Source organism: Calidris pugnax, unplaced genomic scaffold (genome assembly GCF_001431845.1).
Source record: "Calidris pugnax isolate Ruff unplaced genomic scaffold, ASM143184v1 scaffold68, whole genome shotgun sequence".
Lineage (NCBI taxonomy): Eukaryota > Metazoa > Chordata > Aves > Charadriiformes > Scolopacidae > Calidris > Calidris pugnax.
Genome location: NW_015090921.1, coordinates 3,978,211 through 3,993,504, shown reverse-complemented (window position 1 = coordinate 3,993,504; position 15,294 = coordinate 3,978,211). Strand labels below are relative to the sequence as shown.

The following is a 15,294-nucleotide window of genomic DNA, read 5'->3' as shown; positions in this document are numbered from 1 at the left end:
GCCTCTGTGCTATAAGGAGATGTGAGAGGAGGAGAATCTATGGCGGAAGAAGCTAACACCAGGACCTGGTAGGCTGAACTGAAAGAGGGGATTAGAGCAGGGGCATTTCTTTTGTAATTATCACACTTTCATCCCGTGTGAGTTTTTCCCCCCCCCAGATACATTTTGTTCAGATTGTCTTGTGTTTTTTGGCTGACAGTCTTCCAGAGAACAAATGAGTCTATGGGCAGGAACAAAAATGCTTTGGCAATGCTTTGGCATTTTCTGCCAAAGCAGAAAATGTAAGGCAAATGTTAAACAGTGTTAATAGAAAAAGAATTTCAAATGCACAATGATTCATATTTGCACCAGGAATTTTGACCCTGTTCACAAACCATGGTGGGAGCCATGTGCCCGAGTACGGGGATTGTCAGAGCTCTTGCATGGTGCCAGGAATGGTCGAATCCAGTTCTGACTGGTGATGGTCTCTCCAGCTATAAACCTCTCAGATCTGTTTGGATCTTAAATACGAGTTGGTTTAATTTAATTTATAAAAACAAATATGGTGCCTCTATGACCTTCTAGGAAGTTAGTTAAGAACATAATCAACAAAACCACTGTGAAACCAGCAACAACTCAACAAATAAGTTGTAAAACACAGATAAAAGATGTCATCACCAAACAGCCTCTCGTCAAACTGCATGTTTTCCTCAATTATCTGTTTATTTGCAAAACACGACTATGATCAAGGTGCTGTTTTGCGACCCGGAACTCTTCCTGGAAATGACCTGATCTTCATGCAGAGCAGCCTGCGGGGTGGGTTGGCTACAGGGATAGATGGAGTCTAAGCACTGTCTCCATCTTGGTTGGTAGGAGGAAAGGCACAATGCCTATGCTGCTACCTATTTGAGAGGCAAGTCTGTCACTATTCTCCAGTATATGGAAGAAAGAAAGTAATTGTGGGATCATCTGTGTTGTGCAGGTCACATAACATACAGGGTTATGTTATCTCCAGCTGTGGACCACTCCGTTTGCCCTAGCTGTTAGGTCTCCCCTCTCATATGACACGTCATTCAGAAGCCGTGAGTGACCCAGTAAGAAGGGAGGACAATGAGATGGAGACTTGGGGTGCAGGAGTTATTTTGCAGTCCACCCCATATCTTGCCCTTTTAAACTTTACCTGCTCTTCTTCCTGCCCAGGGGTGCACTCCTGTAGCACAGAGAGCTGCAGAGAGCTTGTCGCAACTGAGTACCTTGGGGATGTTGTGTGCAGCATTGCTGGAAGGCAGTGAAGACCTCTGGGTAGCAGTGACTGCTGGGTGAGCCTTGTAAGCAGATCAACTTTGTGTTGGTAAGCGTGATCAACATCTTCCCCCTTGCGTCTCCCCAGGGCTGAACAGTTCATTAGAGGAGACAGCTGATCTATCTGTGGAGAAGGGGACACCTCTGGGAAGGTGATGATCTGCCATTAAGGTTTAAAAGGAAAGGGACAAAGGTATGTGCTGGTGCTAGAAATCAAATGTTGTGCATGAAACAATTGCTCTAGCACCTGAAACTATTGTTTTGTACACAATCACTTACCTGGTGAATCAGAATTCTGTCCTAAACCTGCTGCATGATAGACTACTGAGCTGTAGAAATGTGCCCTGAAGCTGCACAGGGGAAGAGAAGTGAGGACAGTGCTGTTGATAAGACCAGCAGAGGAAGGGGAAAGAGAAAGGGTAGTTTTATGGTGCTGAGTCACACTGTTTCCCAGAGAGGTCTGAGAGCAGAGTAGGCAGGGTTAGAGCAGGCGCAAGAGTGATCAAGGAGAAATCTCACTGCCTTGGGCGTCACCAGCCAGCAGGGTCACTGCCTGCAAGTTCTGGGAGCTGAGCTGGCAAAACTTTAACAGAGAGACCGTGGTGGGGTGTGTGTGTGTGTGTACAAATCTTGATGTTGACTCTCTGGAGAGGCTGTAAAGTTGAAGTTATGAAAATAGTGAAGCATGGCAGAGGGCCACCGAGTTATGTCAATTCTCCACAACTGCAGTTTGGATTGTGAGCAAAATGTGCTGGGAGTGTCGTATCTACTGTGTAAAATTGATATTTATTTATGGGTCAGGTACGTGAGATAAGGGAGTGACAGTCAAACATAGACACGTAACTGTTGCTTAACCACTATAGTACAGGTTTTTTAGTGACCTGATGTGCCTTTCTCATTTTAGCATGCACTCATGAAAAAAGACTGGGGAGCAATGAAAATACTTGAAATGTGTTTTTATAGAGATGGTTTCATCTGTTGGACTAGATGGTTGCAATTGCACAATAACTAGGCTTTCTCAGCAGCTCTTTCAAGAGCTGTTGCTGGACAAGTATCGTGCATCATAAAATGCATCCTGCATTTTATCCCCCTTTTAGGCACGTCCTATATCAAGCCTAATTTCTTCAAGCATCCCTCATCTTCAGTAGCCCAATGGAACTCGGTGCCCTGTGCTGTGCTTTCATCGGCAGAGCCCTGCTGCATGTTGTCTCAGCACCAGTGGGTGCTATAGTTACGGGTATATCCCGGCGTCTCCTTCCCCTCCTCAGCGGACTGGAGCCCAAGATGGAACTGCTGGAGGAAAACACAGCACAGAGCAGCACCCCTCTCACTCAGCCCAGCTCTGAAAACGTTTAGACTGAAGGGCTCTGCGTGGATGTGAAATCATTCCTATCAGCTGCTAATACAAGGAAACAGCAGGGAGTTTCTCAGAGTCAGGAGCCCATTCTTAAAATTGTTGTTTTGTCACGTTGCTTTTAAGTGAGGTTGTGCAGTCTTTTAAAACTGAAAGCCAAATTTAGGTGCAGTCCTTGAGCCAAATCCATGATCGTGCCATAGTTGTTGCAAATGGTGCTGAGAGAAGTTAGTTGTACAGTTGGGTCTGAGAACTCTGTGAGCTTGTTAAAGAGAAAAGGCATTATTTGTACGTTTACAGTCCTGGCATCGTCTGTGGTTCTCAAGAGGAATCTTTGAAATACAGATTGAGTCTTTACAGCCCAGGAGGCTCTCAGAGCTCCTCCTTGTGAGTTCATACATTGTGGCTCAGAGATGCTCTCACCTTGGGGAGGGGCAGGCTGGCGAGCAGTCGGTACACAGCAGCCCCTGGTAAGGAAATTTTTGGCCAAAGATGTGGGTTAAATCCAGGTCATATTATGTGTTCAGCTAATTTGCTTGTAGTTTCTTTGGCAAGGACCTGGGGATGTGCACACGTGCACAGATTCACATATGCTTTCCATCTCCTCCTGTGTGGAAGCAGGCACCGCTCCTGTTTTTCCTGTGTAGGACCTGTGATCTATTCTGGTAGCTGCTTAGTGCGGTGCTGCCTCCAGTAAATATTCACAGATTTCCTTGTAAACTGACGCTTTTTTTTCTTTCCTCTCTCCTGTGTGGATACACAAAGGCATGTGTTGTACCTGCTTTACCCTGTGGGATCTACATAATCAGGTCCACGAGTTTTAATGGATTTCAACTCCCTTCTGTCTACAGATACCGTTTCCTGTCTCGTTTGGAGCAGGAAGAGCCGAGTCTTTTTTGGTCTTAGCATTCCTGCTTGCCTAGGCTTTGGGAAGAGTTCTCTGGCTATTTTCCTGTTTGATTTTTTTGTGTGTGTTTTGTTTTAAGCAGGACAGAGTGCATGTGTGTATGTAATCCATGTGCTCAATTAAGAGAGGCATCTGTTGGGTTTATTTCACATTGCCGAGGAAGGACTGCAAGCAGGGAGCATCTGCTCGGCTTTTTGTCAATGGCTTGTTTTTCATAATTTGCTCTACAGGGTGAATGTTTGGGGAGGGGGAGGTGGCTTTTTATTTCTGAGTTTCATCTAAAATTTATTTTTATGGTAGCCAGGGAAATTGGCTGGGATGTGAAAGTTAATTTCACTAAGAAAAGAACTGAAGAGGGAGAAACAAAGCCATCCAAAGTAAATAGTATTTATGTAACCTTAATAATACAGTCAGAAGGACCCTTGTAGACCATTATTTGCAGTATTTTAATGACTTTAATTTGCAGTATTTTAATTTTTTTATGGTGTTTTTTTAACACCAGTGGGTTGTTGGGGTTTTTTTTGTATTTTAAAAAAAAAACTAGCAAAATTTGGTTGGATTTTATTTGGGGGAAAGATAGGAAAAGCATCCAAAACTAAGATGCTTTTTTGGCATTTTGTCAACAACAAAAAAACTCTGGTTTTAAAATAGAGCAGCAGTGGTTTCCTGTTCTTACAGTTTTTGCTTTTGTGCATTCAGATGTTGGCTGTATAGCACCTAGCGAATCTAGTGAGAGATTTAATTGTCTGTAAGTGTGTGTGTTTCAAAGGCTACTAAACCTGCTGGGAGTGTTTTATACAAGTATGCTTTTTACACTTTTTTTTGGGGGGTGGAAACATCCTCCAAAAGGGCTGTGGAGGATAACGACTTTGTGATGCCCTGGGAGGACACGGCTGCTGGTGTAATGTAGAGAACTCAGGAAGAGAAAGCCTGAAACTCCCCCTAATCCCACAAGTGAAAGACAAATCTTACCCACAATCAAACAGGATACAATCTCGCAAGTGTAGATGTAGATGCTGTGCAGGAGTAACCTGAGGGCAAGATCTGGGTCTTACTGAAAGTCTTTGAAGAAATGGGATAAAAAAAAAAAAAGTAATTGTATGTTGTTCTGTAAGTGAACCCTAAACCAGCACATTTATTAAGCCACTTTGAAGTGGTATTAGATCTGTATCTTCCATGCCACAAGTTGTCATGGAAGAGGAAGAGTGAAATGTTATTAAAAATAACTTCCCTGACAGTTCAGTCCCACTCCATAGCAAAAGAATCTATATATTTATATGTATAATTTAAATATTATATAATATATCACAATATAAATATGTATAACTTTTCTGTCAGATGAATGCCACTCAGCTGAACAACTTTGTTGACATCAGTTAGCAGTATAACTGTTTTATAAAAAGCAGCTGACAGCAGTCAGTGTGCAAAATGTAAATGTGTAGGGCTGACTGCAGGGAGCAGGCAGACAAGCTTCCTTCTGGGGCTTCGAGTAACATTGGCTGTCACAGAATCAAAGAACCTGAAGTGTAAAAGGACAAACCACAATAAACTTCGTAGTAGCAGGAAAGTATTTTCATTGCTTGAAAAAAAAAATAAAATTCAAACTTTGTCATCACATTAAAAACATTACATGAGAAGTAATAAACATATTTACACTTCTGTTTTGATTATAAATATACATTATATACAAAATAATGTTATAAAACGTAGAAAGTTCAGTGCTTCTGATTTTTTTTTAAATTACTGAAATACTAGTCTTCAAAATAAACTACAAACAGACAAACTATAACCCATATTATTGATTTCTGAAGGTCATCTTCAAAATGGTCCTACGTGGTCAGAGCAGAAGGTCAGTAGTGGACATTATGAAGGGGTCTTGTCTGCGCAGTTCAAGGCAGTAGATGGGCTAGTCCAACAACAGGATTTACAAAGGCAGGAATATCGCTGTCAGAGAGACAGCACGGTCCAGGTTCCTTCGAAGAGATCTTGTTTCCCCACCCCACGGTCTCATCTCATTAGTATCACAGCACTTTTCCACTGGGGTGTCCGGTGTTACTGCTGTAAATACGTATATAAGAAAAGAGCTTCTGCACAACCTCTGGTTTCCAGGGGCATTTTCTGCGTCGCAGTGGGTGGGTATGAAAGAAACAGGACGAGCCTAGAACCTTCTAACTCTTATCTCCACCTGTCTTGGCAGAGGGTGTCTCAGTGGGTGCTTCGCTACTGGGCATTCGGAACCGGGATGAAGGACAGGAGTTGGGAGTTTTGAAACCAGATGGAGAAATTGGGGGGGGGGTGCTGGGGAGGGAGGTCACACCGCTTCTTCTCCTTCAGAAAGTAACAGCTGCAATTTTGAGACTATTTGCAATAGAAGGTGGCACCTAATTCAGAAACACATCAACATAAACCCCCAAATTTGTGTCAAAATAAGGCAGGGGGGAGAGAATGAGGAAGGAGAAGAAAAAGGTAATGTCTATTCACAATCACTGGTAGTGCAAAGGGCATGAAAACAGCTGAGGCAGCTCAGCACATAAAGGTTCTAGGAGCTGATTGATTTTAAACGCATTTGTAAGGCTTTAAATAGAGCTGGGATCACGCCTCTTCCTTATCAATGGGGAAGAGGCAGAACACATTCCTTATCACAACTTTTCCTTCTCGAATGTTTAAATCCACAAAAAAATCTGTCCCATACTGTGGCTTGGGTCAATCAGTTCTCCAAAGCATCACCGAATGAGCTGACATGTCAGTTCAGTATTCCTCTTTCCTTCCTCCTCTCACCCCTTACACAGTCTCCAGTACATGCAGCGGGAGGGAGGAGAGGCAGATAGATGTGTAGCAGGAGATATCAACCACCCCTGCCCAATACTGTTCAGGTAACTGCAAAAAGAGCAGTCAAGTCTCTGTTTGGGCTTGTTAGATTCTCTTGACACATTATAGGCACTTTTAAACCCAGAAAAAAAAATAAAATATGGAGACCTCGTTTATACTGTATCCATTATCTGCATAGCAATGTGTCTTTCTTCACACCTTCCGTGGCAACATCTGTGATAGTTAAGTGCCTCCTCATCTACTGGCACCTCCCACAACCAGAGTTCTGGAAAGCCAGGGGTCTGTCCATGAGGAACTGGCCTCAGTATCTTTCAAAAAACAAATTAAAACGACAACATTTTTAAACCCCTCTCTCTTCCCTCTGCCTCCCCTCTTCTATAGCCAATGAGATTTCTGGTATCAAACTTCAAACAAGGGCAGTAAGAACAAAAAGGTGTATTGCATCTTTCAGTAAATTCACAGTCTGTCCAGTTCACCCAGTTCCATCCTCCGCCTGAGAGCAGCAAGTTGCATGTAATTAAAAACAGTCCGATCCAGTTCTGAATTGTAAACAATGCAGCAGGAACGTCCATCTACTGGCATTACCAAATCTGAGGTGCAAATGGGCTGATCTTCAGTCTTATACCTGTCGGGACAGAAAATAATACCAGGAATGAGAAGGAAGCACAGCATACAGAATACTGCAGAACTAACAAATTATGACAAGTATGTCAAGCCAAAGCAATTTAAGCCAGAAGTTACTGCAGTTTAACTACCAGCATTCAATGTTTTTGGCTGGGTCCAGAGATGAAGAATCACCAGCAAAAAAAAAAAGAAAAAGCCATCTGTATGATGAGTAGTTGTTCCACCTGGACTGAGGGGAGGAATGCTTGCAAATCTGGGTGCTTAACATTAGGTCTCTGTAAGAGACCTAAAATTAAATAGCTTGTGTTCAGAAGCATTAAGCCTGAATGACGTGGAGAGAGGTTTCAGGGGCTGTCGTTCTGACAATAAAAACACTTTGTGGAGATTCCTGGTGTAAATCTGTGAGTCTAGCTTTGGTCAGCAAGATCTTCAACTGATCCTTTCACTTACTCCTAAACTTTTAATACTGTCAGTTGACTTGTGTTCCACCTTGCCTTCAAGAGGAAATCTGGTATCCACCCTGGCAAGGGAGACAGAATGCCGCAGATCTGACTTCACAGATCACTGCTATATGGCTCAGCAAGTTTCTCTTTCCTGGAGTCTGAAACTAGTCCTAAAGATGGCTACACTGAAGAAGGCGGGTATTGGCTAACGTCAAATTGCCTTTAACTTCCATTGAGCCTTTTTCCAAAGGGTCAGTAATTCTTCAGGAACTGGTTGGTTCCTCAACAGCTGCTTTTTGAAGTCTTTAAAGTTTAATGCTAGGCCCTTCCTTTTTTGTGTATCTGTCCTCTGACTTTTCAATATAACATAAAAATCAAAATATGTTTATTGATAACAGCGTTAACTTCTGCTTGAGAACATATAGCTGGAGCTTAAATGCTAAGAGGTTGAAATTACCTTGTTATAGACTTGCTAACAGTTATGGCTATCCACTAGCACCTTTCTGCTGGAAATCTGTAGCTTCACCTGTTTCCACAGAACACAGATTATCCACTGTAGTCATGGGAAAAAATGTGGCTTTACCTCAATGGGCCTATGAATAATTATTATTTGCATTTTTACTGACTACCGATTTAAGAGGAAATAATCCTGCAATGTGCTGAACTGTTACGGGCTGATGGTCGGTGCTTTCATCTCCTGCTGATTTATCTAAGCTCAAAATCCCTGGTTTAATAAAATCAGAGCTGCTAATTTGTTGATTTTCCCCACCATGTTCTGTGTGGGCCACAGAAGAGGAGAGGTGAATGCTGGGAGGCACTGAGATCCCTGGAAATAGAGTGACCTTCTCAGACGCAATTCTGAAGGATAATTTACCCCTTTGCTTTCTGAATTTATGCTTGTTCATCTGTGTGCTTACTTACCTCTGTGGCTATGATGCACTCATTCCTTTCTTCTGTTATCACAAAGACGGACTGGTACATTGAATCCCTCGGAGAGCATATCGCTGATATCCTACATTCCGGCTTTTCACTGAGGCAGGGCAGAGAGGAAAGAACGTTAGTTGACTACTAACAAGCCTGAGTCTCAAAATCTACCATGAATATGGAGAGCTGGAATGAGATAGCCACGAAGGTGTGGGAGGGAAGGGGAGAGGATGAAGTTTCACATGTTCTGTATGACAGCAGGACATTATACTAGGAAAGTGGAAGTAAGGAATAGCTCCTGTCTTCCTAGGCTTCTGCCCTGTCCAACCTAATAGCATGCTCCCAAGATCCCTCAGTTTAACAGCCACAAGCAGATCCCAGACAAGGCTTTCAGTACCTGTATCAGAAGACTGATGAGCCAAGGAATACCTGCCCTTTACTTTTTTGAAAAAGAGTAGCTATTTTTACTCTAACATTCTTCTCAATAAGCAGATCATTTTGCCTTCTTAATGAGCAAAATACTTTTTTTTTTTTAATCACTATATACCTTAACTGTTGTTCCTCCAAAATCTATTGAGGAAGGAAAGACAATTCTTTCTTTCACCACTGACCTAGCGGCTCCTGTTCCCCTTCACAGTACCTGTGCTAGCAGCACCCTGCCCAAACACTCCATTTAATCGACTTAGCTAAGGATGCCACTTGGCCGTGACACAGGTACTTCAGTATGAAGGTGCCTGGATTTGCTCTGGTTTGTTCTGTATATTATCTGTATATTTTCTTTTTCCCCCATGTTTTCTCATCTGCTTCTAGACTGGTGTGAAGATGAGGGGCCTTAAGAAAGACTAGAAGGAAGACTGCATTCTCACCTGTGTAGTCTGAGGGGAGACTTTTCTCCTAAACACTTTTCACTTTTGTAATATTTGTCTTCCTGTGTCCCTCTACTCGTCAGGTCTTTTACCAGGTTGTAGTCCAGTTTATGGTTCTTGGGTTTGTAGTTTGATTTCTCCAGCCCACAGTCCACTTCAAGGTCTTTATTTTTATTTGTGTTTTTGAGCTGGGAAGCTGGAATGAGATTGTCCTTCTGGAAGTCAGACAGGTTGTTCATTGTCTCCAAGTCCTGCTCTGGGTGCATCCTCATCTGCCTGATGACCATTGCTATCATGCAGAACAGTATGAGCAAAGCCACCAGCCCCACCCCCATGGATATGGCAATCCAGGGGACCGGTTTAGGAGGGAGCGTAACAGGCACTGGATAAACCGGCAGTTCACAACGGTTGCCCATGAAGCCAGAAGGACAGTAGCAGACAAAGTTGGCACTATAAAGTCCGCTGTAGCATGTGCCTCCATTCTCACATGGCCCAGAAGCACATTCGTCTCTGGTTTTGATTTCACAGTTCCTGCCACTGTAGCCTGGCAAGCACGTGCAGGTGTAGTCATTGATCAGGTCGTGACAAGTTCCCCCATTGGAACATGGGTTTCTGGCACAATCATTGATGTTTATCTCACATTTCTGACCAGAGAAACCAGCCCGACAACGACACACACGAATCTGACCAAGGTAAAAGCAATTACCATCTGAGGAAAAAAAAAAAGAAAAAAAAAAATTAGTCTGCAATGCACTGCACTCAGAAACCTAAATCTCTACCCAGTTAGCATTTTAAATCATCTCAAGAAGAGGGAGGTTATTTTATAAAAAAACTGCACATCTAAAAGTTCCTTCTCCTTTACCTAATTGTATCACCGTGCCTTAAAAATATGCCCCTTCTAAATATGTAATTAATTTACTTAGTTCTGCCATCTCCCCCATCACAGGATAAACCTTGTGCATCGTTTTGTTGCATAGAAAATGCCAGTAAAAGCTCCCCCTCTTCCCAGCAAGAGAGTAAAATTAGGGTAGATGTGGAATACGGTGGGGGAGAGGGACTAATGAATTAGAGGAAGAGTAGAGGTCAGATTGGATTTCTATCATTTCTGCACTGAAAAGCACAAACGAGTCGGGGACATGAGATTTTTATGTTAGAGAGACTCACCGTTTGCACAGGGGTTGCTTGTGCACCTGTCTACTTTTTTTTCACAATTTGACCCTGTGAAGCCGAAAGGGCAAACGCAAGTGTAGCTGGCCCCTTGCTCCTTCTCCAGGCAGGTGCCACCGTTAAAGCAGGGAGAATCTACACAGGTCAAAGCGCTGTGCTCACAGTGGGTGCCGTAGTAGCCAGGGGGGCACAGGCAGTGGTAACCGTTCTCCATGTCCTGCAAAACACAACGTTAGGACACTGTTATTTGATGGTACCAGGAGATAGCTGTTTGCACACTTATTTTCGGTTGGCAGTGTGCGTGTGCTGTTCCCTTCCCGTCCGCACTCTGATGTAGCAAAAGCAACATTTGGAGAGTGAATAACTGCAGGCTGGACTGTGAGGGACAGAGCTGTGAATGGGCTGTACTCGGCGTGCAGGAGTTATCACACAGCTACACAAGCAGAGCAGATGCAGCTGTAGGGAGCCTACAGGCAGCCAGACAAAACCATTACTAACACCACTACTGTCTAATGGGATCCCTGAGGTCCTCCCAGAGCAGGATAGCACGTGTTGACCTACACAGCTGTGATCAGGGCATTTATCCTCATCATGAGAGCCCTTTTTGACTTTACAAGGATTTAGATTGCTTTGCCATGGGTAAGTCCCACCACCTAGATCACAACAAAACTACTTCTTTCGAAGTACTTCTTTCCATGTCCAATGCCTTGGGAGAAGGGAGATAGGGTCTTGCTCCATTAGCTTTAATCTAAGCATGCACTGGGTTACGTTTGATATCAATAACCCATCAGTCTTTATCAACAGGTAGAATCAACCATTGACTGGGTTCAAAAACCCACTGAAACACTAGACTGCAGGAAACTAAAAATGCAGAACTCTGTTTCACAGAAAGTGTTTCAGCTGGTTGCTCTCACATTGTCTGACACTATGCTCCCATAGCAGAAAGCAGAAGTTTTCTTTCATTTGCTATTAAAATACAGACCTGGCACATTTCTGCATGAACCTTGGTTTGTGAAGCTTATTTTTTTCCACATCTGCTCCCTCACCAGCCTTGGATCTTGCCAAGCTCTCATAATGGCTGCCACAGAAACCTAAGGATCAGTTGACTGGTTCTAATCTAGATGATACATCTCCTCCTGTAACAGACTTCCTCCCCTGACACCTCTCGGGAAGGGTTCAGTATGATAGTTGTGAGCGTCGGTAATGAACCTGTGTACTATCGAATTCCCATTACGTTGTTACAGAACCATTTCTGAAAAGGTATACTGGGGCTTGCTTCTCACAAAGGCTTTACATTTAAAATGCCCTTACCGTGCAACTGCCGCCGTTCCTACAGGGATTGCTGTCACACTCGCTGATCTCATGTTCGCAGTCAACGCCGGTGAAGCCGGGTTTGCATGAGCACGTGTAGCTGCCCTGGCCGGTGTTCATGCAGGTTGCTCCGTTTTTGCATGGTCTGTGGTGAGTGCAGTAGTTCAGATCTGCAAAGAGACCGGGGGTTAGGGAAAAAGTCGTTGGCAGCTGGGAAGACATTCATTGCGTAACCCTTTAGTCGACAAAAAAAGATAGAATTTTCAATGAAGTATTTAATTTTGCTATCAATAGGAATACTGGGGATGATTATCCAGGTTATTATCAGAAATAATCAGATGTTTTAGATTAACATTGGTTTTAGATATTTCTCTACGTCCATCACTGTTATACGTGAGCTCTGAATTTTGAGAGACCTGGCAAAACTTAACTTTCTTAGTGCTCTCCCCTTTTTTGTGTCCGTAAACCTATTAGCAGTGACGGGATTTGGTTGCCAATTTGGAAAATGTACTTCGTAAGCGTGTGTTCTCTGAAAGACGGGCCACGGCACCGTAGACTCTGTGTGCAACATGTCGCATGCTGAAACAGTGAGCCCCATCTTTACAAGGTGTGCTCCGAGGCACATTCTGGGGAGGCAGGGAGGAAATAATGATGTTTTGGCTTGGAGATTTAAACAAACACTAGAATTCTTTTATTGTTTATTTACCATGCTCTCTTGTTATGAATGTTAGTAGTTTAAACTGCATAAATGCTCTCCCAAGCTTGACGGCCCTTTTTTTTTCCCCCTTTAAATTTGCGATAGAGGTTAAGCACCCAAGTTCATAGGACATAAGTAGAAATTTTTTATTGTCTCTATAAATACCGTAGAGTAATTGGAATACAACTGGTTAATAGATAACTGCAAGCAGAAAAAAAAAAAAAAATCTGCAACTTTACTTTTCCAGCTTAATTCAGACTGCGCCATCTTAATCTTATAACTGTCCTGAAAACACTCAGCTTGCTTTGAGGACTTTAATGTTCTCAGTGCCAGCAGTGCATATATGGCCTTGAGGACATGACTGCTCAGCTGGCTACGATTCAGTGATTCAATGGGTTGAATAGGTGGAAGTGGTCTGCTGTACCTTAAAATGGAACCTGTACTTTTCATTCTTGCTTACATGATTTTTCTCTCATGCTCCAGACTTATCACATGAGTTAACTTCCTTGTATGCAAAATAAGGAAGGCCGAAATGATGGTGTTTACTGCTGCTGGAAACTGTTTAGTAAATTGTTATAGTTGCACAGGGAATAAGTTAAACTTGGCTTAAGCAGGCAGAAAACTTGCCTGTTCAACACTCATCCAGGTTGTTGGGGTTTTTTCCAAGAGAAAAACCTTTTTTGTGAGAGAAAAACTGTAGCTACCAAAAAAAGGTTTGCTTGTTTTCAAACAAAATTACTACAAATATAAGAATTGGTATCTAAGACAGCAGTGGTACAAACTGATGGCTATGAGCAGGTAACTGTTGGAAATTTAATTCTAGATCCAATGGGTCAGGTTCCTTGGCCCAGTGCTGAGGAGTACCCATAAGCACAACCTTCAGAACTAACCTTGATCACAGAAGAGGCCACCCCATCCTTCATCACATATGCACTGCCATTGTGTTTTACAAGTCCCGTGGCGGCAGCCGATGTGGGGAATGCATTCATCACAGTAGCGGCCTTGCCAACCGGGACGACAGCTAAAAGAAAAGTCAAATTAAAACATTAATGACATGGAAAAGAGTCTAAGTTTATATTACAAGGTGACATTTTAACTGAAGTTCAGATTGCAATTGCCGTCTACTCACATGCACTCTCCAGGCTTGTTGCAATATCCATTCTGTTCAGTACATCCAGACAGACAGATGGCTGTAAAGAGAACATAAAAAAGCAGAAACTTTTAGGTAAATACACACGGCACCAGAGAATACACTTTTAAAAGGGGAAATGCCAGCTTTTTTAAAAAAAAAAGTTACTTTGAAAACCAGTTTTGCACTTTCAAAGCTTTTTTAAAAAAAATTCTCAGTACGGGGAGTTCTGGAGCAGGAGGAAGTGAACAAGGAGGGCCAACATTTGACAAGTTGTCCTGTAGTTTTTCTGTTTATACAACAAACATGAACTCTTGCAACTCTTGCTAGAAAAGGAGCAAGAGGAGGCAGCTTTGGCTGGTGCTAGCGAAAGACTGAAAAAAACCCCAACAGGACTGTGATTTCACAGCAAAGATTCCCACTACTACGCTGCAACACCTGTCTCATCTCCTCTGGCAGCAGGACCAGTGGCCACATTTGTGTGGGCGAGCTGCTAGCACTTTAACTTGGAATAGATCTTGCCGATTTCGGGGATACCAGCCGGGATCCCTTCTCTGCTAGCTTGCTCTTTGCTGCTAACGCTCACGCAGGGGAAGCGCAGCGCTGGTAGTTGCAGCCAAAGGGGGCAAAGTCCTCAGAGTGGAGGTTTCTCTCTCCAGGCAGGGAGTGGAAAGATCAGCGTGAAAACATGAGCCCAAGCGCCTACCGGGTAACCGAGCAATGGCTTTGTACAGCCTTGTCGCAGCCACCCTGTTTTAGGGTGACAGCAATGACAGCTACAACCAGGGTTGGGCGGAACTGGTCAAGGGGCTGCGCTTTTGGGTTCTAGGACCCTTCATCAAATAAGCTCCCTGATGCCTTGGGGGGGTTGTGTTTTCTCGAAGGCCTTTTGGGCATCATCCCTATCCCATGCCAACACCCTGTTAGTGCGGACGAGTGCCCAGGGAAACCAGGCAATGCTCCTGAAGGCGCTGAGGCCTCCCTGAGCTCTAACAAGGGCACTTACGCTCGGTGCAGTACTCGCCGGTCCAACCGGGCAGGCAGGCCAGGCTGCCATCTGCCTCGCAGACGTAGTGTCCGAAACGGTCGTCCCGGCGCTTGCAGAGTCGGGAGCAGCTCTCGCCGTAGTAGTTCTCGCTGCAGACCACCCGGTAGGAGTAGCGCAGCTTGGTCCGCGGGCCGCTCTGCACGTCCTGTGACCAGTCCTCGCCCACCGACAGCGACCGCTGGATGGACATCTGGCTGATGAGCCAGTCCTCCGAGAGCGGCTGGGAGCCTGCGGGAGAGCGGGACCAGTGTCGGCAGCCGGTCAACACCGCACACAACGTCCCCTTGTCGAGAAAACCACCCACCCCGAGTGGCCAGGACCCCCTGTCCCACTGGAGATCCCCCCGCTCACATATACATACATATATGTGTGTGTATGTATACATACAAGATATATGTATGTAAGGGTGGGAGCGCTAACCCCGGCAGAGGGGGGCTCAGCGGAGGGGCCTTTGAAAGCGAGGACTGCCGTGAAATATCCTTTTCCTCTCCTCTCAGAAAAACATCCCAAAGCCATTATTCCTCTCCAAAGGGCGGAATTCGAGCAAGGTGTAAAATACAGGAAGAGGCGGCCGGGGCTCGCTGGCAGCCTCCCGGCGTTCTCACCGCAGCCCGCCTCGCTTTCCCACGCCAAAAATAAACCGGAGGAAACGCAATTGTGTTGGAGATTAGGCCGGGGCAGAATCAAAGCGGCCCCTGATGGATATCGCGGGGG

The 15,294-nt window shown here is 44.3% G+C and overlaps 1 protein-coding gene across 1 annotated transcript in view; it reads right to left on the bottom strand.

Moving 5' to 3' along the window:
• Positions 1-5,104: 5,104 nt before the first annotated feature.
• The window catches only part of DLL4 (delta-like 4 (Drosophila)), an 11,839-nt gene continuing 1,649 nt past the window's right edge, over positions 5,105-15,294 (bottom strand). The window contains exons 3-10 of the mRNA XM_014950398.1: positions 14,539-14,863; positions 13,533-13,593; positions 13,294-13,424; positions 11,707-11,876; positions 10,393-10,612; positions 9,229-9,937; positions 8,360-8,468; positions 5,105-6,996 (exon numbers count right to left, since the gene is read on the bottom strand). Of these exons, the coding sequence (XP_014805884.1) occupies positions 6,991-6,996; positions 8,360-8,468; positions 9,229-9,937; positions 10,393-10,612; positions 11,707-11,876; positions 13,294-13,424; positions 13,533-13,593; positions 14,539-14,863 (1,731 nt within the window). The 3' untranslated portion in view covers positions 5,105-6,990. The remainder of the gene's footprint in view (positions 6,997-8,359; positions 8,469-9,228; positions 9,938-10,392; positions 10,613-11,706; positions 11,877-13,293; positions 13,425-13,532; positions 13,594-14,538; positions 14,864-15,294) is intronic.